At 36.8% G+C, this 26,610-nt stretch overlaps 1 protein-coding gene across 5 annotated transcripts in view; it reads right to left on the reverse strand.

Annotated features, from left to right (window-relative positions):
* Positions 1-1,719: 1,719 nt before the first annotated feature.
* Positions 1,720-26,610, reverse strand: part of LOC123871786 — a 46,880-nt gene continuing 21,989 nt past the window's right edge. Inside the window, exons 1-5 of one of the 5 annotated variants that reach the window (XM_045915729.1) lie at positions 20,209-20,223; positions 19,748-20,096; positions 6,767-6,916; positions 2,661-2,769; positions 1,720-1,882 (exon numbers count right to left, since the gene is read on the reverse strand). In XM_045915729.1, coding sequence (XP_045771685.1) covers positions 2,677-2,769; positions 6,767-6,910 — 237 coding nt within the window. In that variant the 5' untranslated portion in view covers positions 6,911-6,916; positions 19,748-20,096; positions 20,209-20,223 and the 3' untranslated portion in view covers positions 1,720-1,882; positions 2,661-2,676. Of the gene's footprint in view, positions 1,883-2,660; positions 2,770-6,766; positions 6,917-19,057; positions 19,141-19,747; positions 20,445-26,610 lie in introns of those variants that run through there. The other 4 variants (XM_045915728.1, XM_045915732.1, XM_045915731.1 and 1 more) reach the window with 4 other exon arrangements.

The following is a 26,610-nucleotide window of genomic DNA, read 5'->3' on the forward strand; positions in this document are numbered from 1 at the left end:
GACGGTACCAGTACTGATAAGTAAGAATCTAAAACAAATCTGGTTTATGATCCTGATTCGCTAACTCAGTGTCTAGCATTGAATGATAAACACCGAGCTCATTTGTCATTTATTTTTAATCCATTCAAGGTTTTTGGCGAAAAAATATTTTGATATCTCTCAGCGAAGCATTAATGTAGAGCCAACCAATGTCAAATGAGCCCGGTGGCTATCATGTTAGCGAATCACCCCCCTGGAATTACTGTTTAGGTTTAATTTTGCGTCGTATATAGAACTGGGAAACTTATGGCGAGTATGACGTAATGTGCAAACAACATTAAGTAGATAGAAGAGACCTGTATTAAATACATAAAATAATACCTACTGACTACAGCAGCTGTATGATGTATCAAGATAACTTCTTGAGATACATCTCATAAAGCTCTTCGAAGTTCAAAATCTAATACATTTTAAATATTGCTTGGATTGAATAGACCATAAGATTAGTATAGACCTGCCTGATACCTACCTACCTATCTATTGGGAGGTATTGAGGACACGAGGATCCCCGTGGAGTGTGGATGCGCGACACAGGTACAGTTCAGCAGTCTTCAGCCTACCTACTGGCTAATAAGTAATATCTAACTGCCTAACTGTAATTAAAGAACAGTTAGGTACACTTATAGGAAAGATGCCATACGTTGCAATGAGAGGTTTCTATCCTGCAGCTCGATAGAAAACTACAATGTCACGATCGCAATCACCTCTGATTGGTTGAAGTTTGCTCACTAATTGGCTACAATGCATTGTTGCACATGGCGGTCATTTTGGAATTCTCTTTATTTGTTGTTATAGCAGCAATAGAAATACACAATCTGTGAAAATTTTACTTCTCTACCTATTATGGTTCACGAGATACAGCCTGCTGACGGACAGACGGACGGACGGGCGGACTAACAGCGGAGACTTTAGTAGTAGGGTTCCGTTAGCACCTTTCAGATAGGTACGGAACCCGCTGAGGACTCTTTGTGGTGGCACCCACTGACAAAAGTCTAAGTTCAATAGTGGACCTCCACAAGCAGATATGATGATAAAAACGAGGTAGGTAGGGTACATGAAGACATAGCAATCAAATCTAGCATGCTGACCTCTTAAAATATCGTCGGTTTAACTATTATGGCAGTTCCAAGGCCCATTGCAATTTGTACGTGACGACCCTAGCCTAATTCAAAGTGACGAATTATACATGACACAATACTTACCAATAGCTAGGTACAAGAGTGATGCTAACTAAGCACCTTTATGCATATTTTAGCCGAGACGCGAAGAGAAAAATAAAAGTGTCCCTTGGCGCGTGTAAATGAACGTTTTTAGGATTCTATACCCAAAAAGTACTCGTAAAAACGGAGCCTTATTAATGCTTAGGTCTGCTGTCTGTTCCGTCTGTCTGTCTGTCTGCGTGTCACAGGTCTCTAGCTCGTAGACTAAATTTTGATAATAATTGGTGTAGAACGTTGACTCAAAACCAAATATCGAATTAGACGTTAATTTTTTTTAATTCCAATAAAAGTTAAGCCTTGACTGCGATCTCACCTGATGGTAAGTGATGGTGAGTAAAAATTCTGATAGGAATTAAATAAGTAAATACTAAAACAGTTTTACTAATAATAACTGAATAGAAAAGTGTGAAAATACTTAGATGTAATTCTTGTGGAAAATTAGACTTAAACAATAAAAAAATTGACTTATAAAATTATTTATTAAATTTTATTTCATAAAATATTCGAGTATTTCAACTAAATCTAAAAATTAATACAAAAAATATATTTTTTATGAATAATATAACTCTGTCTTCCGAGATCACACCTTAGCTTCCATCATTTCTTCTTATCACAATCATAATCTGCAAAAAATACAAAACAAAATGTTATCGAAAAAGTTATAGGAAAACTTTAGGCCTGATATCTACCTATACGGAGAGAAGATGTGTACAGTCAACCAATGAGATTTTTAAAAGGTGACGTGATAATTTTTTCGCGTCACCTATCATGAATCTGATTGATCGACCTGAATACATCTCTCCTCTCCCCTTAGGTGGATACCGGGCCTTATAACAGAGCTTTCTATGCCTATAGTGGTTAGAGGTCCGTGTCATATTCGGAAGGTTGGAGGTTCCATCCCGGGTTAAACCTGTAACGTTTCAGTATTATGTGAATTGATTGTACGAGGAATAAAACATCGTGAGGAAACCTGCATGTCTGAAAGTTCTACATAATGTTCTCAAAGGTGAGAGAATTCTGGCAATCCGTACTGGCCAGCGTGGCGGACTATGGCCCAAGTCCTAAACCCTATCTCACTGATGAGAGGATATAATATTATAGTGTGGATGGTTTGGTCACGATGATAGTCCGAAAAACTTTGAACACAACTTTTATTGAAATCGCCCTCTAATGTCGAACGGTAGAACTAAAAATTATTGATAGCGCCATCTAGTAAAATACTTTTGTACTTGTGTGCTACACGCTAATGTGTAAACACGATGTGTTCTGTAATTTGTTAAGCTACGTCGTAAAACATACATTGCCATCTAGCGAGAAAGTTCATTACTACGTAATCTGATAATTGCGAGTGGCGTCACCTATTTCATTACGAAGGAACTTCTAAGTAGACGTGTTTGTCACCTGTCACAAGAGGTCGCTAGTGCGTCCGCCGCTCGTCCCGCCCGGTCTTCTGCTGCTTGAGGTCATTGATCGCGGTGACGCTGCCGAATAACACTTTCGCTGTCACTTGCTGCAAAATAACACACGCGTGGTTAGATCGATCTAACAATGTATGATAACATACCTAAATACTTTATAACTGATCATTATAATGTGGGCATGTACACTGTAGGTAACCTATAAATAGGTCTTTACGCAAAATACTAATAATGCCTACATTCTATGGGCCTCGTCAAATATGCGATAGAAATATTGCAAGCCATCTTTTTCAGAGTTTCGTACCCGAAGGGTGCCAACAGGAGCCTATTACTAAGCCTCCGCTGTTCGTCCGTACATCTGTCAGCGGGGTGTATCTCGTCGGTAGAGAGTAGAAATTTTCACAAAATGCGTAGGTTACTGGGTAGGTTTCTATTACCGCTACAACAATAAATAATAAAAAATTCAAAATAGCCCCCATGAAAAACAAAGCGTCAAGTATGAGCCCTTCGTGTGCGAGTATAAAAAGTTGCCTATGTCAATTTCCGGGATGCAAGCTACCTCTGTACCAATTAAGTATAAATTGGTTAAAGATATGGGGTTTAAGAATCCCATTTGAACCATTTATTTTCCGGGATAAAAAGTTGTCAATGTCAATTTCCGGGATGCAAGCTACCTCTGCATAAACGTAAGTATAGGCTTTTTAGAATCCCTTGGGAACTCTTTAATTTTCCAGGATAAAAAGTAGCCTATGTCCATCCCCGGGATGTTAGCTGACTCTGTACCTTTCATCAAAATCGGTCAATCTTTTGGGTCGTCAAAAGTATACTAAATACTGTAAATTGAAAATGTTCACAGAAAATAAAAAGAAAATTTTCGTTTATAAAAGATTTCAGAGTTGTTCACTTTCGTTCCGGCTGCAAGTTGCGACATATCTGAGATACCTGACTAGAACCCGAAGCATCTAACGAGGCCCAATTAGAAAATAGAAAAAAAGCTGAAAGCCAGTTTTCTTGGCGTGACAATTTTATATGTTGAAGAGAAAACTCGAATTGCCCGCATTTTTCAGCGGCAGTTGGAAAATAGGCCAGAAAACGGCAATTTAGTTGAGAAAGCAAAAACTTTTTGGCTGTGCTCTTTTTAAAAATGCTTGCATGTGTGTCGGGCGACCATGATGATTGTTTTTCAAAGAATATCTGCTAGCTAATGCCCGCGACTTCATCTGCGTAGACTAAACAAATTTTAAACCCCTATTTTACCGCCTTAGGGGTTGAATTTTCAAAAATCCTTTCTGAGCGGATGGCTACGTAATGGCTATCTGCATGCACAGCCTGATACGTCCAGAAGTTTGAACTGTGATCAGTCAGTCAGTGTCATTTTTTCGTTTTATTTCGAAATAAAGAGACCCATTGAAGAATCAAGGTCATAGTACTGACATAGCCCAAGCTTTTCAACTAGCAAGTTGAAGAATATGGACCTTATATAAAGAAGGCCGGGGGAAGTGGCTGGATAAGAAAGGCTGAGGATCGGATATGGTAGCGCTAATTGGGGTTTCAACAATAGTGTTATCGGTCGAGAACGAACCCACGACCCTTCGGATTTCACTCCACCCTGTGACCCTAGAGCTTTAGAGGTTTAGTACCTTTTAGTTCGTAACCGTACGTAGTGTAAATTGTACGGATTTTATTTACGGGGATTTTCTATTTTTCCATCAAAAAATTCTGTATTCAAATAGGCTTTTGGAAATATCAAAGGCCTGTCCTTTGACATAAATCCTTTGTGGGATTTTAGAGGCTTTAGAATAATATTTTGACAATAAAACCTCAAAACGAAAATAAATACGACAGGTCAGTTTAGGAATTTGGTTTTACATTTATCACGGCGATATTGAAACTGAAACCGAGAACCTATTTCAATTGGACGCCCTTGCTACTATCGTATATAGGGCGTAAGCCTTCATGTTCATTATTATCAACCGACAGAGGTCCACCACTGGACATAGGTCCACTACTGGACATAGGTCCACTACTGGACATAGGTACATAGGAACTTCAACACGCCATGATCTTGCGTCGCCTGACCCCAGCGGCTCCCTGCGTGGACCTGTCCATTGCTACTTCAGTTTCGCAACCCCTTGAGCTATGTTGGTTACTCTGGTCCCTATTGGTCTCTTCATTTATGATTTGATCACCTAAAGAAATTCCAAGCATAGCTCTCTCCATCGCCCGCTAAGTGATTTTAAGCTTTCTTATCGCATAAGCACTAAGCTTACCTATTTTTTAACAGCCGACCTGGCGTAGTTGTAAGCGTTGTTTATAAATGATTTCCGGGTAAGATTCTTTGCACGGGCCAGGGGCTAATTGGGGAAATTGATTTTGGTATATACTGAAACGAAGGTCGTGTAAGGGAAGCTGAATTAAGGGACGAGGGAGCGGGTTTTCTTGCATAGTCCATTTAAGAAACAGTCAATAGAAACACTAAATGCCAAATTTAAACTTATTTTAGTTATTAGTGTAGAAGATTTTACATAAATGCGCTTGTTTCGGATATTATAGTATTCATAATGTTTTATTTTAATTCACTGGTTTTTTTACATTAGTTGCCTTTTTTACCTGTGTATGATGGCCAACCTACAAGTGAGGGATTAAAAAAAGAATTATATTGGTCTCTTTCCACCTTGGCTCCCGTTCAAAGCAGGCTGCGGTCATTAGGGTACTCCGAACCTCCTCCACACAGTAAACCTCACTAATAACCGAGCACCCACCTAATTCTGTTACCTACGTTCTTCGTTTCTTTTTTTGCTCTCGGCTAAATGATGATTGTGGTTCTCGCGCCAAACTTTTATTTCGCTTTGAATGGGAGTTACATTTTTGTTTGTTTACTGAGGTTAAATATTTCAGTGTCCGAAATATGGGTCATCATAATATAAGCTGCGGATGATTATAGTACGCGACAGGTTGAGATGGCAATCGGGGTGGGGACACCCAGTACACCCGCACAGCCCCCGCGCTAGCCCGTGTGTGACATGCAGATGTGTATCTTTAGAATCCTTTCATCATCCCGATGGAAACTTGCTATTAATCTTTAAAAAAAATTAAATAAGGCGATTGTATGGCACCATTTTAAAATGTGAAAATTTTACTTTTCATATCGTTTTTTGGCAGGACAGTCGTATTCAAGGAATATACTCGTACCTATTACCTACTACTCTCTTGGTCGACTTTTTTATATTTTAGTTTGAACCTCCACGAATGACCATATTATTATGTAAAAACAGTTTTTACTTAGAAAATAAGAGAGAGGAATCCCATTCGAATAAGTCCAAATTGGCATCTATAATGAAATGGTCAAAAGAATTCCGAAACTGATGTAAATTGGATCGAGAAGGCACCATTAAGATCGAGAGAGGCAATTTTGTCGTTTATGGAAGCGGAGAAAGGCTTTTGATTACCCTTGATTGTGATGCTTGTACAACAGTGGCGTGTAATGCAATGTGTATCAAGTTTGAGCATTACCTCAAAAGTAAATAAGATGATAAGATGATTATATTGGTGAGATGGTGGGCAGAAAGGAAGTTTTTTTGGGTCTATCCAATTTTGATCTATTTAATAGAATATGCCCTTCGTGCGCCTTAATTGAGGTTTTTTTTAAAAAAATCTGTAGGAAATTTTTAATTTTGCACGATAAAGCTCATTTTCACTATGGGACAGAAATTATTATATTATAGTCCGGTCAAAATAGTCATTCAAGGTTACAATAATTCGCATATAGAGCTAAAAATTGGTACAAATGTTTGGAACCCCAACATAATTGAATTGTGAACGGCGGGCGTGGCTACACGCCACGCCATTTTATACAGTGTGTTGTTGTTGATGTCACGTGTTGTCGCCGCCGTGTACAGTCCGACAAGGCTCTTTTGGCACTCGAGTGAGGGCGCAGTTGTCGCTTTATGCCGACACAGCGAACTATCAACAAGTGCACCATTCCGATTTTGGCCACACGGCAAAAGAGCCTTGTCGGACTGTATGTGGTATTACAGATCTGTGACATGGTGATCTAGAATTGTGCAGAATGTGAAGAGGGAAGTGTACCTGATAGTTGCCGTTACTCTTGACGCTGGGCGGCGTGTAGCCCCGCCCGCCGTAGCCCGGCGTCGCGGCGCCATGGTACAGCGTGTTGTTGTTGGCGTCGCGTGTTGTCGCCGCCGTGTATGTGGTCTTGCAGTTCTGTGACATGGTGATCTGGAATTGATAATAGTCCACAATTTAGTGACGCCGGAAATCTCATCCGTTAGTTTAATCCTTCAATGTAATAAACGTAATAAATAATAATAGAAGCTGGCTAGGATAGTAGCCCTGACCCCCGGCCGTTTGGTCTCCCCTGCCGGGGTGTAATCCTCCGCCCGGTACAAATATGTATTTATGTAACGTGTATGTAAGTTAATTTACTTTTTTGTATGTATATTTCTTTTCGGCTTTTTATTTTGTACACAGGCGTGAGAGCAAAAGATTTTTAAAAATCTAATTTCACGCGGATGAAGTCCTGGGCAATGGGCATCAGCTGGTCGGGTAATAAACAAGAACTTTCCTAAAAATTAAAACATCAAACATTCCTTGTTAATTCTCCAGTTTTTTATAATAAAAAAAGGCTTGTTGTAAATGATCATTCGCGATGGATACAGCAGTTTGAAGCGAAAGGCCTTTAATCAAAGGCTTTTAATGAAAAGTCTGTTTTGCATTTTCGGAATCAAGTTTCGCCAAACTCGAGCGTAGGCATAGGGCTGACACTTTTGTTTTGGAATAATGATATACGCATAGTAGACATTTGATTTTACTCGGCTGAGTGTGTTGTGGGGTCTTCTCAGACTTGGGCGCGTTTTAAACCCTCGTGGCCTTAGTTTTAAGTTTACGTCATTAATTGTCACCACTAATCATCTTACAAATCTAACAATTCTGAGTATGAGAAGGTGTACAATAGTACCTAATTTGAATAAATTATTTTGAGTTTTGACACTTAAGCAGTGAAATGTCACTTCCTTTAATGGTGAAGGAAACCATCGCGAGGAAACCTGCATACCTGAGAGTTCTCCATAATGTTCTCAAAAATGTGTGAAGTCTGCCAAGACAAGACCTTATATTAATAAAATTCCTAGTGTAATTTTGTTTCAATGTAAAATACTTTCCTTCTAGAAACTGCCCAATCTAAATTTGCTTCATCTTTTTCACACTGCCGAACGCTTGCTTGGTAAGAAAAAGAGGAAACGAATCTCAGATTGTGCATAGCAAACGATTGCTCGGTTTGAATAAGTATTGGATTTTGCAATTGGGATTTGGATTTGGTTTCCCATTTTAGGATTTGGCCTTTCCATATCTCGAAATGTTCAACACGCCTAAAAAAGTCAAAACTTCGAAAAGAACGTCAAATGTTCATGACGTCACTTGTTCACTGTCTCATACAAAATCACATGCTAAGCGCGCATTTGGACGTTTGATAAAGTAAGTTGCTGATTTGACTAGTTAGCGACATTTCTTTTTAACTCCCGACCAAAAAAGAGGGGTGTTATAAGTTTGACGTGTGTATCTGTGTGTCTGTGTATCTGTGTATCTGTCTGTAGCATCGTAGCTCCTAAACTAATGAACCGATTTTAATTTAGTTTTTTTTTGTTTGAAAGGTGGCTTGATCGAGAGTGTTCTTAGCCATAATTCAAGAAAATCGGTTCAGCCGTTTGAAAGTTATCAGCTCTTTTCTAGTTATTACTGTAACCTTCACTTGTCGGGGGTGTTATAAATTTTTAATTTACACTTGTGTATACTTAGTAAGTATATTCTTTTAGTAGCATGCAACTTGTAGAGGCAACCCTAGCTTAGCGTAGGTAGACAAACTACAAAAGCATCATCGAATTGCAAATCCTGATAGTTGCGCTAGACAAACGCAGAGCCTTCCCGATTACAATTAAACTTTCACTGATTTCTATCTAATTGTTTCGTAAAATACTAGAGATTCAAAGGGAGAGAGAGAGAGATTTAATGAAAAAGTTTTCTCATTAAATATGATTAAAAATATACTTAGGGCCTGAGCAGACGAGGGACTGTTGTCCGCAGAGGACAAAAGTCTCATTTTTAGGTTTCTGTACCTCAAAATGAAAAAAGGAACCCTAGGATCACTTTGTTGTCTGTCATTAGTACTTCCCGTTGGCCTAGAATCTTGAAATTTGGCAGGTAGTTAAGTCTTATTGCACAAGTAAAGTGAAAAATCCGAAAACAGTGAATTTGTGCTTACATCTCGAAAAAAATTAAAAATTGTTATTTTTTTACGGTACGGAACCCTTTGCATGCGAATCAGACTCGCACTTGCTAAATTTTTTAATACAGTGTTTCGCAGATAGGTGTGCAGAGTTTCTTGAAAATGAACGTCATTCATTTTTTGATTGCCTATCTCGATCACACTAATATACATCAGCTCTCCCTTCTTGAATGTATGAATATGACAAGAAAAACGTGTTAAAAAACAAGAGTTCAATGTGGTAGAACTATTTCTACCCCAGTTAGGTTTTAGGTTACCCCATTACCAAAAGTGGTAGCAAGTAACTAAGAAAAGTGTAGGTAGTTTACGAGTAATCAAGAAGTCTTCACAAAGCGTGGCAGGTAATTAAAAAAACTGGCCCTGTCCGAAACTGTAGCAATTCGGAGCTGGTACAGTTATTACGGTTAATGTAACTTGAGATGTGCAATTATTCACAGGTACAAGCTACAAGAGGTAGCGGGTTAAAAAAAATGATAATTTAAAACTGGCCCAGTCCAAAATTGTAGCAATTCGGAGCTGGTACAGTTATTACGGTTAATGTAACTTGAGATATGCAATTATTCACATGGTACTAAGAGGAAGCGGGCTTAAAGTTGGTTCTGTTCAAAACTGTAGCAGGTACAGCTGTTAACGTTACATAACATGTGACATAAGTCACAAGAAACAAATTATGAGGTCGCACGCTAGATTAAAAAAAAAATATATAAAATCAGGTCTGTCCAAAACTGTAGCTTATTGATAGCGAGTACAGTTATTAGTTATTACAGTTAACATAACACAAGACGTTCAACTAGATGTGTGTAAGTTATAAGAGGTAGCGGGCTTAGAATAAAAATAAATAATTAAAAAACTGGCCCTATCCGAAACTGTAGCACATTGGAAGCAAGTACAGTAATTACGGTTACTGAAACTTGAGATGTGCAATTAGTCACATGGTACAAGCTATAAGAGGTAGCGGGCTACGAATAAAATGCTAATAGAATACTGAGCCCTGTCCGAAACTGTAGCAAATTGGGAGCAAGAACAGTAATTACGGTTATTGTAACTTGAGATGTGCAATTAGTCACGTGGTACAAGCTATAAGAGGTAGCGGGCTACGAATAAAACGCTAATTTAAAACTGGCCCTGTCTGAAACTGTAGCACATTGGGAGAGGGTACAGTTATTACGGTTGATGTAACTTGAGATGTGTAATTAATCACATGGCACAAGTTATAAGAGGTAGCGGCGAAAAAACTGACCCTGTTATGTTCTGTACTTTTGTAACGTTTATTATAAGCTGTTATTACTTTTTATACAAGGATGTTAATGAGAGTTATTTCTTAAATAATATACACGCGCACTGATTTGACTGGCGCTCCCTTGAGTTGTCACCGTCAGGGTTGTCACGTCAGGTCACGCGATGTCCTTACTTTTCTCACAAAAGCATATTTACCTTTATCTTAAACTAGCTTTCCCTGCAACTTCCGCGTGACATAATCTAAATATATATAAAAGGAAATGGTGACTGACTGACTAACGAATCAGGCTGAAATTCGGTATGCAGATAGCTATTAATATGACGTAGACATCCGCTTTTTTTTAAAAAAAAAAAAGAATATTAGCCATGTGAATCATGACTAACATTCCCCTTTCCCCGCTAACCCTCCAACTAAGCGTAAAGCTTGTGCCAGGAGTGGGTACGACAATAGTGCAACGGGTGGGGTTTGAACCACCGACCTTTCGGAATTCGTCCGCTCCTCAACCGTTGAGCTATCGAGGCTCTAATTGAGCTATCGAGGCTTTGAAAGGGTTTTTGATAATTTAACCCTAAGGGGGTAAAATAGAGGTTTGAAGCTTGTGTAGTCCATGCGGACTAAGTCGCGGACAATTATAGTCTAAATATATATTTAAAAAAAATATTTTTAATCAATTAAACTTTCACAAGTTGGTACTTTTGAATCGTCCATGCATCTACCACTGGTTCGGAATGGCTTTCCTACCGAGAAGCACCAGCGGTTTTTAACTATTATGTCGCATACAAACTCTTGAACAAGAACAAGAACAGAATGGAAAGACAGAGGTAGTTAGTTGATGGAAGCTGGAGATAGAGTAAGGAACATTAATGACTGGAGACGAAATCATAATACAGTGGACCCCCGGTAATCCGACAAACGTTTTGCAGGGCAGTGTCGGACTATCGAATTTGTCGGATTATAGAGTACTGCCTAAGACCCCCTATAGTCCGGCGTTTTTTATTAAAGAGTACCTTGTAATCCGACAAATTAAAGATCCAACGATAATATTCTATATGTCAAAAGTAAACCACATCACATCACACTATAATATTATAAAGGGTAAAGTTTGTGTGTATGTGTAGGTATATGTATGTGTGTGTGTATGTTTGTTACTCCTTCACGCAAAAACTACTGAACGGATTGGGCTGAAATTAAGAATGGAGATAGATTAACCCCTGGATTAGTACATAGGCTACTTTTTATCCCGGAAAATTAAAGAGTTCCCACGGGAATTTTAAAAAACCTACATCCACGCGAACGAAGTCGCGGGCATCAGCTAGTTCAATAATAAAATAAACTTGTCGGATTACAGAGGGTGCCGGATTAGACAGGGGCCGGATTACCGGGGGTCCACTGTATCAGCATAATTGTCTAAGGATCTGTTATCTTGTCTTAATAATACCAATGGCCTCATCCAGGAAACTAAGGCACACACTAATATATGCTAGCACAGATTATGTAAAACTAACCTAGATAATCTAAATTATGTCTAGTCTAGACTCAGTGTATTAGTGCTGCATATTTTAATGCCTATTATCATATCGAATGACTGATAAGGCTGCAGGACACGACGATTTGCATATAATATGAGCAAAAACAAGGTAAAGTCTGACTGTATAGAAATTATTAACTACTTATACACTAAGTACACACTGCCAATCTTTTTGGGTAGGTACTGATAGCGGTTACGAAAATACGGAATATCCTGTTTTGGAAGTCTATTAAACGAACTCAACCATGGTTACATCAAATTAAATTAAATTCAAGATACTGAAATTCAAATATTTATTTATTTATTTATTTATTGTCAACCAAAACAGATTACAATAATTACTTTAACTTAATTCTTAAATTGCAACATCTTGACCTTATTGTAATCCTATATGGTCGCACAACATGACTATGGTTTTTTAGGCACGCTTAGTTATTATTTTATATTAATAAATTAAATTTTATATAAACACTTAATAAGTACACTTATACTACAATAAATAATACCCTAAGAATTTGACGAAATAACAATGTTATACTATTATTTTACTTAATTATTTTTACTACTTTCCTAGCAAAGATATTAAATCTGTGATCAAAAATATCTAAGTCTATATCTGTTATATTATTATAGTAGCGGCACATTCTTATAACAGGATTATAAAATAAGAAATCAGTCCAAAAAAATGTCCTAAAAATTGGCATAGTTGTAAAAGAAATTAGAAACTTCCTTTTTTATGATTATTAAATACACAATTTTATTGATTTACGAGACTTTTTTTTAATTTATTTTATGTAGAGTTATACATAACGTAATCCATGTTTCAAATTGTTATTTCATCAAGTAATTAACTTTATCAAGTTTTTTTTACACAATTTTATAGAAAGAAGGAGATATACACAAGGTTTGAAAAATTTTATGCGAAAAATGATTAAAGTTTATTTATTTCATTTGCCATTTCTATACAATCAGATCTTATTTTCGGTCGGTACGTTGTGTAGGTATTGTATAAATATATGCTTCAATTTCTTTTGTTTCCGTATTGTGCCTACTTACTTTAATTGACATATGGGTGGGGAAGATATTAATTTATTACGTAAGAGTTATAGGAGGCGTTGGTTTATCTAATTTTGTTATGTTATTAGAATAAACGTTGGTTCATATTTCAGGGGGTCCATGTTCCATCCCTGCCACGTACCTCTACAACTTTTAGGAGTTATGTAGCTACTGGAATAAAAAACTTACCTACCTACTCTAAGATTATTTTAATGCCTAGGTCATCTACTCATATGTCCGTGGCGTACGTAGGTGCGATAATAATTGTGTTTATAAGGTTTATTATAATTTAAATAATGTACCATTGATTGAATTACTAGGTGTTTATTATAGTAATATTATAATGTACGGATAAATATTAAACATGTTATGTACATGTAATTGCATGTAATGTAACTACCGCCTCAATGATTATAGTTTTCGATAAACTGTGTTAAATGTTAATATTTAACAGGGCTCTCTCCGTCACTCGTTTCATACAATCGTAGTTCCAATTTCATTTGAATATTAAGCAACCAAAGTGCATGAAATTTTGCAGACATATTCTAGAAACTAATATCTGTGTCTGTGGTGTTTTAGATTTTTCTAAAAATATGTAGTTTTAAAATTACAGGGGCTCAAAGATTTGTATGAAAATTTTTAAGACCGCGTAACTTTGAAACCGAATATTTTAACAGAAATCTGGAAAACCACAGACATAGATATTAGTTTCTAGAATATGTCTGCAAAATTTCATGGACTTTGGTTGCTTAATATTCAAATGAAATTGGAACTACGATTGTATGAAACGAGTGACGGAGAGAGCCCTCTTAAGCCATTGTAAGTATATTTAAGCCATTCTTTAAACGGTTAAGATAATAATATTTTTGTACTTTAATTTACTACTAGATGATGCCCGCGACTTCTTCCGCGTGGATTTAGGTTTTTTAAATCCAGATGCTAGAGGTCAACGAACGTTCCGTAAATAGGCCACTCGAAATCAATGCCGCGTCGTAGGAGGGGCATTGACCCGAGTTTTGCACGCTATACAATGCGTGTTTGAAAAATACTAAATCACTAAAACTGCACGATTAGGCAAATGGTTACTGGCATTGGATTGTGTTAAGGTAGTAAATAACGCTAAGTTTTTGGTAGTGTCCTGGTTATACCCTGTATTATTTAGACATATAATTTTAATTTAGTTTAGAGATGTCACAATATATTATTACGTCTAATTTATATAAATAAAAATAATAAATTAACATTACTATTAATATATTATTATATTTAGTTTAGAGATTGTCTACAAGAAAAAAAAGATTCCAACGAATTGAGAACCTCCTCCTTTTTTCGAAGTCGGTTAATAATCACACATTGGCCATTAATTCATAAGCAAAAGCGTAAAGCTTCTTTTGCGATAGCGCTAGCTAATCTATGGTTTTTTATATTATGTTTTACAGATAAAAAGTGCCTTTATGTCTTCAGTTAAATTAGGTTTCATTGTTGTCGATCTGTCAAAGATAAAAAAATACTCAGTAAGTACATAAAAATCTATGAAATCAGTGCTTCAGTTTTTCTTTCATTTAAATGAGTTTTTTTTATAATGCTCCTTTTTGATATAAGAATGATGCCTTTTTCAGGAAATAGCTATAGTACGCGACAGGTCAAGATGGCAATCGGGGTGTGGACGCCCTGCCCACCCGCGTACTATAGTTACTATTCAAATTACTTTTGAAAAAATACCTTTATAGACTAACTAATAACTATATACTATATACTAACGTATAACTATAACTAACGTGACTACATCTGCATAATGTGGTGGGAACTCTTTAATTTTGCGGAGTAATAGTACCTACTTACCTACCTATCCTAAGACGTCTAGATACAATGCAAGCTTGTGCTGTGACCATCAACATCGGTCCACGAACAGATAGACAGATAGACACACTTTCGCATTAATATACTACTATGGATATTGGATATTGGGAAGAATATTTTTTTTTATAATTTGCTCCCCAATAAACAGTAAAGTTTGTTTTAGGAGTGGGTACAATAGGTTTAGGTTTAAATAGTTTATTTCTCAGAAGAACAATGTTCACTTATATGAGAATAATTCTAAATATAAATATAGATAAAACATAATTTTTAAAGGTACGGTGACTTTATACAATAATAATATTTCAAAACATGCTATATCCTGAGTTAATCCTAACAATAATGTATAAGTAATAGATATGATCTGTTCTCAAAAGATTTTCAGACCGAAAAGTAAGTTTCTTTCATTAGGTACCTTTAAATAATTCATGTGAAAAAATTGACTGACAGGCACAAAAGAACGCGTTCTTGGCAATACGGGGGCCTTAAATTGATGTCTCAAATTAACCAGTTTTTTAATAATCCCAGCACTTAGCAACTGTATGTATATTGCCTTGAAAGGGCTAACTGGTTACAGGTTTGCTCTTAATATGTGGCAATTATAAATGCATTCTTTTGGATAAATTGACAATAGATTTTGAACTTTATTGTATTGCTTTTAGAGTTGCATTTAGTTTTGATGGCAAACTGTGATTTTTTAATAATGTTAGCGCAAGCATCGGAGTGTTTAGGTTAGTTTTCCATTTTGGATGCGATGCGATACTGAAATATCGGATTTGTATGACGTCTTTTACCCAGGAATGTCGTTGAGAACTGATAAAGTGTCTACAATTAGATAACCTTCCAAATAAAATTCCAAGATATGATTTTCATATCAGATTAATGTCGTAGAGTCAAATGAAACTCGAGCCAGCCTATTTTTAACCCCCGACCCAAAAAGAGGGGTGTTATAAGTTTGACGTGTGTATCTGTGTATCTGTCTGTGGCATCGTAGCGCCTAAACGAATGAACCGATTTTAATATAGTTTTTTTTTATCTTTATAACCTATCGATACAGTTTACAAAATCCGCAAATTCGAATAATCGCTCCGTATCGCTTTACGCTTGTAGTGGAGCACCATCCGTATTGATCTACATACATAATGAGAAACTCTTTCATTAACATTAAAGTATCTGAACAATTTGGGAGTTCTTAAATTCTTAAATCGATACCACAAATTACCTTATTTGGTGTTTACGACTTTCCGACGACCAGTTCACGGAACGCCGATTTTTTTCAATGATACCTACTTGAAATATGTAATTACATATTACTTTTCGACCGAGTTTGGACTAATATTACATTTTTCTGCCCTGCTGCTTAAATTGTTCTTTTTATTGACCCCATTAAGGTCATGAGAAAAGATTTTGATTATTAAATTTATTTTTCGTTCTTCTGAATTCGGTACTTAATTTTTAGGATTCCGTACTCAAAGGAGCGGGACCTTATTACTGAGCCTCCGCCGTCCGTCCGTCTGTCTGACAGCAGGCTGTATCTCATGTACACTGTTGCAAAAATTATAAATGATGGTTTTATTATAAAAACTAGCTGATGCCCGCGACTTCGGTCACGTGTATGTAGATTTAAAAAAAATCAGGTAGAAAGTATTTAACTTTCCGGGACAAAAAGTATCCTATGTGTTAATCCAGTATAATCTATCTCCATTCTAAATTTCAGCCAAATCCGTCTTATAGTTTTTGGGTGCAAGAGTAATAAACATACACACATACACACAAACTTTCGCTTTATAATATTATAGTGTGATGGGATTATAAATAATCGTTTTATTAAAATTTTATGTACGTATTCTTTATCTGGAACCATAAACAAAGAGGACAAGTTATGTAAATCTTGTGTACTTTGTTCGTGGATTTACGGAAATAATACTACAATAATACTATAGTAGGTACTATTAATTAATATATTCGTAGGTACTATAATTATTGTAGATGTATGTAAATTCTGTCCCGGCCGAGTTTTCTCGGACCCAGCCGGACATCCTCCATCGATCCGGTTGGCGGATTAATGTACTTGACAAATGGCCCGATTATCTAATTACTTAGGATAGGACTGCGGCTTGTTCGTGGTCAAAATTCAAATCCCTTTTTTGGGTTCCGTACCTCAAAAGGAGAAACGAAACCCTTATAGAATCACCCGCACCTCAAAGGGAAAACCGGAACCCTTACAAAATAACTTTAAATAACTATCTGTCTGTCAAGAAACCTATAGGGTACTTCCCGTTGATCTAAAATGGTAGGTAGGTAGATCTTATAGCACAAGTAAAGGAATAAATCCGAAAACCGTGACTTTATGGTTACATCAGAAAAAAAATGTATTCATGAACAAATAAAATTAGTAGGGAACAAATATTATTAGTACTTTTAACTTTCAAAGTAAGATTAATATACAAATTGGGGGTATATGAAAGGGCTTTACCTGTACATTCGTATCGTATCTTTATCGTACAAAATGTCGGGAAAAAACCCAAGTACGGAACCCTCGGTGTGCGAGTCTGACTCGCACTTGGCCAGTTTTTTAATTTACAGACTATTGCTTTGCTGCAATCAGAATTGTTAGCCAGTAGCAAGTGATGATGCAGCCTAAGCCACACTCTACGAGATGTATCATGTAGAATACAGATATCTACACACGCAACATTGCTAGTCTTTGCACTGTTTTAAACTTTTGGCCTTATTTTGGTAGCCTTCCGGTTTCGGTGTCCGGATTGATAAAAACACCACGATCTTATCTGTTTAGATACGACATGTCTTGTTAGTGCTTAAAAAGCTTGTTTTAATCTCACGATCTAGATGTTTTGATACCATCTGACGTTGGACGTATGTAAACCTCCCTTTCACTTTCATGCCTCAGTTATTTTTACCCGACTGCGACAAAGCCAAAAGGAAGGGTTTGGATTTTGATTTTGCAAAAATTAACGTAATACCAAACGTTGATTTCGTTGAATTGTGCTGTTCACACATCACCTATCTAGCTCTTGAGTAGATAGATACTCGTATCTGTCGGCCGTTATAGGGTTGATGACTACTAGTCAAATCAGCGACTTTTTATCAAACGTCAAAACGTTTCATTAGTTTAGGAGGTACGATGCCACAGACAGATACACAGATACACAGATCAAACTTATAACACCCCTCTTTTGGAGTCGCTGGTTATTTTTTTATTTATTTATTTAAACCAAAGTATCGTTTTACATATTGTTTCCACTTGACATCCTGAAACTCTCTTGAGTTAAAAATGGTTAGCAAAATAAAAACTAGCAGTGAATGTGGATTTTACGAACTTTGGAAGAACCATTTAATAATTACTAAGAAATAATTTATTTTTGGCCTAGGCATCGTCCCCATTGTTGATTACAATAGCATGGTCTCAGGCTAGGCTTGGAGCGTCTATGAAGAGCACTCTTAAATAGTTCAATCACAGCTTCGTGATAAGAAGATCTGGTCCGGTTGAGCGCAAGCGTATCATTAGGTCACCAGACATCCGCTACCTCCGCTCCAGAATGCGATATCGTTCATCGATTGATTATAGATTAATAGTAAAACTAGTTGTAACTTGCAAGTGCATTTAGGGCTGCCTCACTTTTCATTTGCGTAATCTCTTTAAGAAAACGGACTTTTAATTCGATTTCGATAATCGAGACAGTTTTTACTCATACTAAACCATTCTTACAAGTTTCCTCAGACCTCGGAGTGAGCGAAAATTACGGGAGAATTACTCTTTCAGATAAATCAGTGATAATATTAGATGCAAGCTAGATAGGCTGTTTGGTCCTGGAAAGTCCTTATGATTGAAAGTGACTTTGACTTAAAAAGCTAAATCCACACGGACTAAGTCGCGGACATCTTATCCTAGTTTTTAGGGTTCCGATCCAAAATGGTATAAATGGAACCCTTATGGTTTCGACTTTCTCCATCCGTCCGTCCGGCTGTTTGTCTGTCGCAGTTGGTTATTTCAGTAAATATTAAGGCTATCGACATAGTGAAATAATTGTATAAAGATAATAGTGGCCCAGCCACTTCCCGCCAGCCGCTTTATATCGTCGGTCCATCGTGCTGGAGGGCGTCCCACACTACGTTTGCTTAAACGCGGTCTCCACTCAAGGACTTTCCGGCTCCAACGGCCATCGCCTCTACGACAGGCTGAGGACCGGGGGTGGTGGTGCTCTATAGGAAAGGCCTATGCCCAACAGTGGACGTCCACATGCTGATGATGATGATGATGATGATGAATAGTGGCCCAGTATCTTGGAATTTATAAATACGGGACGTCCCGGCAAAGACGAAACGCCTGGCAACACTATAACCAACACACTTGGAGAGCAGAAAAGTTTAACTCACTTAACTTCAACTCTACCGTTTTGCGGTGTCCCGGACTCGGTGTTCGCACCTATTGTTATTAAATACTGGCAAATTATAAACACACTAATTCACAGTTTCAATTGTTAGTACTTTCATAGTCACTGTTTTACTTCAGGTTATTTTCTACCAAGAAAACTACTCAATAAATTTCTGTGCCCTTTTTCATCAATATAGATTTTAAGTAGGTAATTTAAAATTAGTTCTTAGGAAATATTTTGTCTGTACGGTTTTCGATGTCCTATTTCTGCTATACAGCAGGTAATAAGTAGTAAGTATTTTTTTGAGAGTTGACGGAGTGATGACTCCGGCGGCAATTTAATTAGTATTTCACACAGTTTCAATTAGTATTTTTATAGTCACTATCTCAATTCAGGTTATTTTCTACAAACAAAACAATTGTATTATGTCGTTACATGAGTTACTATTTTCTTAAAATGAATGAGACTATAGTAATTTTTTGAGAGTTGGAGGGCTGGATTGATGACTCCGCCAGGGAAGGGTGCTGCACGCATAATGGATGGAAACGTTTACCTAAGTGTGAAAACCTGCCCAGAAAAAAAGAACCTGTCCCGACGGGATGTTTAAAATTATGCCTGAAATACGGGACGTCCCGGGAACTACGGGATGTCTGGCAACACTACAATTTGGATAGCAGAAAAGTTTACTCACTTGAACTCGACCGTTTTGCGGTGTGTCGTGCTTGAAGTTCGCAGTTCGCACCTATTGTTTAAACACTGGCAAATTATAAACACACAATCGTATTCACAGTTTCAATTAGTGCTTAATAGTCACTGTCCCGTTCCAGATTATTTTCTACAATCAAAACAACTCTATGAATTTCTATCTTCTTTCTCATTAAAATAGTTTTTAACTTATTTATAAACTAGCGCTTGGCTGCAATCAGATCTGCTGGCAAGTGGTGCTACAGGCTTAATGGATCCCGTAATTTTTACGTAATTTAATAAAACTTTTCTTCTATGGGAAACAATTCGACTTTACGGTTTTCGATGATCTATTTCTGTTACACAGCAATAAATAAGAACTAATTTTTTGTTTTTTTTTTTTGAAAATTCAGACACTATTTCATAGCACTTTTCGGCGACACTAAACGATAAAATAAGAAACAACACTGAAATAAATTAACAAATGTAATGTTCGTAGTCGTAATTAAATTGACACAGTCGATAATACGATGTTTATTTTTTGTTGTAAATTTTTTGCCGCAAAAAATGGCGCCACCGCGTTCGAATTCCGCGTCTAAGAACACGAAAGTAATCGATTTAAGATCGAATTAATCAATAATTGTTATCTTTTTTAATTTAAATTAAAAAAACATAAAGTAGTGGCGCCACTGCCGGCAGCGAAGTCAAAATAAGAGCTCGCGGATGCTGCAAGTATTTATATTTATATATTTATTGACTAAAATGCTCTATGAGAGGTAACGGTAGCCATACAACGATGTAAACTTTATATTTTGTAACAGAGAGGACAGGCTATAAGTAAGCCAACATGAGCTCTTTTGGCTACATTTGCTTCTTCTATTTTCAGCTGTCTGAGAAAAATATTAGTTACCAGCTTGGACGAATAAATACTCGTTACCAGTTGACTTTGGAATCAAAATTTTGGTGCGATATTTCTGACAACAAATCCACCTTTAACAATCTTTATGTTATAGACAATAACACAGGAAATAAAAATTTAAATGCACATTAGTCATTAGGAGAACTCCTTTAAAGGAGTTCTACATTATAAAGAAAACCTACCAAAGTCTTAGTTCCTAGGCGCAACTTTTAAGCTGTATTTATATTAGTTGTGTCAGTAAGTTTAACTTTTTATAATATGTTATAGTTTTGATACAAGTCAAATCTAGTTTATTAATCAAAATACAGCACGTAACTCGTCATTTTCTAAAATATTTTGGGATTTGACGCAAATATTTGAGAAACGTTGTCCAAAACATACGCCTCGAATGCTACACCTCCTTTTCAAGTCGGATAAAATTCTTACTAGCCACTCTATTATAATAAATATCATTGTAAACATACCATATCCGGGTTCGCGAAATAAATTCGGGACAACAGTGGGGGAAACCCGGAAATTTTATAAAAGCCTATGAAAATGCCTATTCGCCCTAAGTCCTGTTTGATGTTTTTATGTAAATTAGCAGTTTTCATTAAGAGGGGTCTCTCCGTTACTTGCTCCATACAAACGTAGTTCGTCTCGCATTGGAATACTAACCAATCATACTCAATGGAATTTTGTAGAAACGTTCCGGGAACTATTATGTATGCCTGTGGTTTTCCAGATTTCCGTTAAAATATTCGATTTCAAAGTTACGCGGTCTTATAAATTCACATACAAATCTTTGAGCCCCTGTAATTTTAAAACTAAATATTTAAAAAAAAATCTAAAACACCACAGGCACAGATATTAGTTTCTAGAATATGTCTGCAAAATTTCATGGATTTTGGTTGCTTAATATAATAAAATAAAATTGGAACTACGATTGTATGGAGTAAGTGACGGAGAGAGCCCTGTTAACGTTTGTATCATTATGTGACATGATTAATGATTTGTTTTTTTTAATAATATAATAAAGTGGGTCGATGTGATCGTGGCACGTGTTGAGTTTCACCCAATCGTTCGTACAGCATAGCGTCATATAAGAAGTCTAGAGTCTAAGGTTTGTTTCACAAACGCCAGATGAACTTTATCTATAATGCACAAAAATAAGATCTAACTCACCAGTTTAACCCTGTCATGTCAAAAGTATGATTTTAGTCCTCATTTTTTTCCAAAATAAAAAAGCTTGGTTTGAGTTGAATTCGTCTACTTAGCTCTATCGGTGTGTGTTGCGCTTTATTCTTTTTTAGACGTGGCTGGCTAGCTATGGTTAGTAGAGAAATAATAGTTAATTGGCAAATAAATTAAATATAAAGTATAACATGTCATTTTGAGTTCTGGCTTCCATTTTTCCCGCTATAACATTGATACCTTTAAAAGTAGAGTAAGGCACCTACAACTGGGCAGGCGCAATCCACCTAAGGCTGCATTATCTCTTGTTTGGTGTGATTGTAGTCAAGCGCAGGCCTGTACCAGGTAGTAACCGAACGTTACAAAATATGACATCTGTCAAGTGACAGCGAAAGCGAGTCAGAGATGCATATATACTTACGTTTTCTTTCTCTCTCGTCTGGCTTTACAAAGATTAGCCAATGTCAAGTTTGTAGTTATTTGTAACAAGTTAGTTAAACTATACAAGTGTGGACCCCGTCTGTGCCGGCGCTCCAGTCAGTTTTAACAAGAAAAAAACACTCCAAAAAGGCAGAGCACGCCCGCCAGCTAACACCAACACAGACGAAGTCCTAGGTTTTCTGTACTCAGACATCTTGGCGCTACATTGTATCTTTGATAAATAAATACTTAGTGTGTAAAGAAAGTTTAAAATAAAACCACCAAAGACCGCAAACTATCTTTTATTTGGAAATACTAGAAAAACTAGTGAAAAAAGTAAAACATGGAATTTTGAGTTACGGCATGGATCCGGGCTATACGGAAATTTAAGACAACCTTGAAGGGATTTCCAGTAATGACAACCTGCCAATATTCAATATGTATCAATGATACCAAGAATTCACCTACTGATCCATATACGAATAGGATCCATACTAATATCATAAATGTGAATGCTTGTCAGTCTGTTACATTTTCACAGTTTTGACCACCTTGGCACAGAGATTGCAAACTGGATCATGTTTTCTTTTTATCTCGGTTAATGGACGCGTTTGCACGGAATTTTCTTAAACCCTAAATCCACACGAAAGAAGTCGCAGACATGATCTAGTCAATAACTCAATACCTACACATAAAATAAATGTGAAAGTGTGACTGTCTGTCTTTTACCTTTTCACGGCCCATTCGTTGAACCATACGTCAAATGTCTTTGCTTAACGGATTTGGACGAGGTTTGGTACAGGGCAGACATAGGCTACCTTTTATCCCGAAAAATGAACTTCCCACGGGATTCTTAAAAAAACCTAAATCCTTGCGGACGAAGTAGCGGGCATCATCAAGTATTCAATAAGTATCAGTGATACCAAGAACACTAATATCGTATTATGTAGAGTACCTAAAGAGTACCGGATTCCATGTCAGTCTTTGATGTCGGCTTTGATAAAGTTAGTTGTACCTATACCCGGATTAACCCAATCTAGGTACTCGGCTAATTAAGGGGCTTATCGTTTCTGTTACATAAACTCATTAAGATATCACGTTGGAGGAATATTTGCTTTTGATGACCTCTCTATCGCTGTGGTCTTATTAGTGAGAGGTCCCGGGTTCGATTCTCGGCAAGGTTTTGATTTTTAGGGTTCCGTACCTCAAAAGGAAAAACGGAACCTTTATAGGATCACTTTGTTGTTGTCTGTCTGTCTGTCCGTCCGTCTGTCCGTCCATCCGTCCGTCGTGTCTGTCAAGCAAACCTATGAGGTACTTCCCGTTGACCTAGAATCGTGTTTGGCAGGTAGGTAGGTTTTATAGCACAAGTGAAGGAATAAATCCGAAAACCGTGAATTTGTGGTTACATCATTAAAAAAAAAATGTGTTTAAATTTTCTTAGAAAACTATACCAAGTGGGGTATCATATGAAAGGACCTGTACATTCTAAAACAGATTTTTTTTTTCTTTTTATGCAAAATGTCGAAAAAAATACCCGAGCACGGAGCACTCGGTGCGCGCGTCCGACTCGCACTTGACCGGTTTTTTTAATTCTTAATTACTTTTCTGGTCTGGTGGGAGGCTTCAGCCGTGGAGAGCACCTCGTAGCATGTGGTCCAGACTTTCCAATGAATAAAAATTAAATTAAAAATTTAAAAAACCCCCGACACATAAACCTCTAAAAAGTAAAAAAATAATAGGTAAGTATGTATGGGCCCTTTAAGAATAGTATAAATAGTAAAGTTTTTATCCAAGCGCTCGTTGCGCCAGGGGACCGCTACCTATCATAAACTATGAAAGTCATCTGTTGTAGAAAGAATAGTCTTTAGCGGTCCCCCGACGCAACGAACGCTTGGATAAAAACTTTACTATTTATACTATTCTTAAAGGGCCCATACATACTTACCTATTATTTTTTTACTTTTTAGAGGTTTATGTGTCGGGGGTTTTTTAAATTTTTAATTTAATTTTTATTTCACGCTTTTTAAACTTTTACTCATAAATTACCGTTTATTTGTGCCATTCTAAAACCCAATTTCTATAATAATATAAATCCAATAAGGCAGCTAATATCTCTTCAAAAGTAACATCAATGTTATGTTAATTATACGTTCCATGAAATATTTTTGACCGAACATCACTAAATCAAGAATTATCTGAATGACACATAGTTTAACACGACCAAAACGAAATATCTCTTTCTAACATGTCGTTGCTTTAAAAATGTACCCATTTTACGTAGTCGTATAATAGTTCGCTTTTCAAGATATACCTACGATTAAATTGAAATCGACTTTCACCCGATGAAATAAGGAATAAAGTGGCTTGTATTTCATTTTGTTTGTTATTGCATGTCAAATTTTTATTTGACATAACTTTCAAAAACCGGTCAAGTGCGAGTCTGCCTCACACATGAAGAGTTCCGTACAAGTTTTTATTTATGTAATGACAATTCAGTTGTCGGATTTTTCTGTTTACTTGGGCCACAGGAGTAGAGTGCTTGGGCTATAAGATATTGCTACCTGCCTTTCATGATTCTACGTAAACGGGAAGTACCCAATTTATAAGTTTTGATTCTCTTGAAAGATGACACACAGACAGACAACGAAGTGGTGAAGGAAAACATCGTCAGGAAACCTGCATGCTTAAGAGTTGGCCATAATGCTCCCTCAAAGGTGCGTGAGGTGTGCCAATACGTGCTTGGCCAGTGTGGTAGCTTCTCATTCTGAGAGGAGACTTGTGCTCAGTAGTGAGCCGGCGATGGGTTGATCCTGATGATGATGAATTTTAAACGTATTTTGTCAAAGTAAATAAGCTGAGTTCAAGCAGATAAAATATAAAGAAGGTGCGCCTAATGCATCATCCAAACCTGCGCGACAAAGCGACTACGATGCGGGAACCTCAGCCGCGCGGAGGGTCATCGCCTCCTACGATATATTTTAATGGTGCCATGCACACCTACGCGACTACATCTTTTTTTTCTACAGATACCTACTGAACCCTAAAAATAGTTTGACTATACTTTGGGTTTGGGTTGATTGTTCGTGGCCTTTGGTTGACTGTTGGATATTATAATTGAATTGATGTTTTCTCGTTTAACTGTGATTATAATATTTTATAAATTAGAAACTCCGCGCCTACGATCCAAAGTATCGGAGTTTTCCAAAACATTATTTTCAAATAAATAATTATGTATCTAAGCAACGTCCATCTTGACAGCTTGACATTTGCCAATTGACATAATATTATGAACCTCTGTTACAATAGTGAATGATCCCAGGGCCACCAGCCGTCACAAATTTTCTGACGAACGAAATGTGGACGATTGAGTAGTTACATTTTTTACTTTAACATTACTTACCTCACGTAAATTCTACAATTTTTTTAATTTTTAGCTGATTTTTTTATATATTTATAATTAATTGACATAAGTAAACTATAAGAGAGTGAGAGAGAAGTCAATATATCCTAATACATGTCTTACTCAGTCTCATGCGCGTAGATAATGATGCCCTCGCGCTCAAACCCACAGAGGCATTAAAATTGAATTTAGGGGATGATTGGATCTGGATCGGTCTGTCTTCTTGTAAAAGGTTTTAAAATAGTTGTCTGGTGGACATATATAAAAATAGAGCATCAGAATTTACGTGCAGTTAAGTAATTACTTATTTTGGGAGCTTTAAAGCGTCTGCAAAGCAATACGGCCGACGCGGGAAGTGTCTGGGAGTATTGGCGACATATTTTTAAGGATATTGCCTAAAATATACGTAAAAATCAGTTTGGAGAATTTACGTGAGGTAAGTAATGGTTTTATGTACCTTGATTATCAGATACCTGAAAATTGGCCGTCTAAGCAAGCTAGCACGTAGGCTAGGCATGCTTTCTTAGTACTTACTAACACTACTCAATCGTACATATTTCCTGTGTCAGAAAATACGTAACCTCTGGTGGTCCTGGGATAAAAGTAATAAGAAAACCAGAAAAGAGCTGATAATTTCCAAACGGCTGAACCAATTTTTTTGGATTATAGCTAAGAACACTCTCGATCAAGCCACCTTTCAAACAAAAAAAACTAAATTAAAATCGGTTCATTCGTTTAGGCGCTACGAGGCCACAGACAGATACACAGATACACAGATACACACGTCAAACTTATAACACCCCTCTTTTTGGGTCGGGGGTTAAAAATCCTTTGGAATCATTTGGCATGGGTAGTCAAAGTCAAAATCATTTATTCAAAGTAAGTACACCTTTTGTTTGTCAGATTTGATAGATTTGAAAAATGATACCTAATACAGTTTGATGATATAGTGGTT

This window comes from Maniola jurtina, chromosome 14 (genome assembly GCF_905333055.1).
Source record: "Maniola jurtina chromosome 14, ilManJurt1.1, whole genome shotgun sequence".
Classification (NCBI taxonomy): domain Eukaryota; kingdom Metazoa; phylum Arthropoda; class Insecta; order Lepidoptera; family Nymphalidae; genus Maniola; species Maniola jurtina.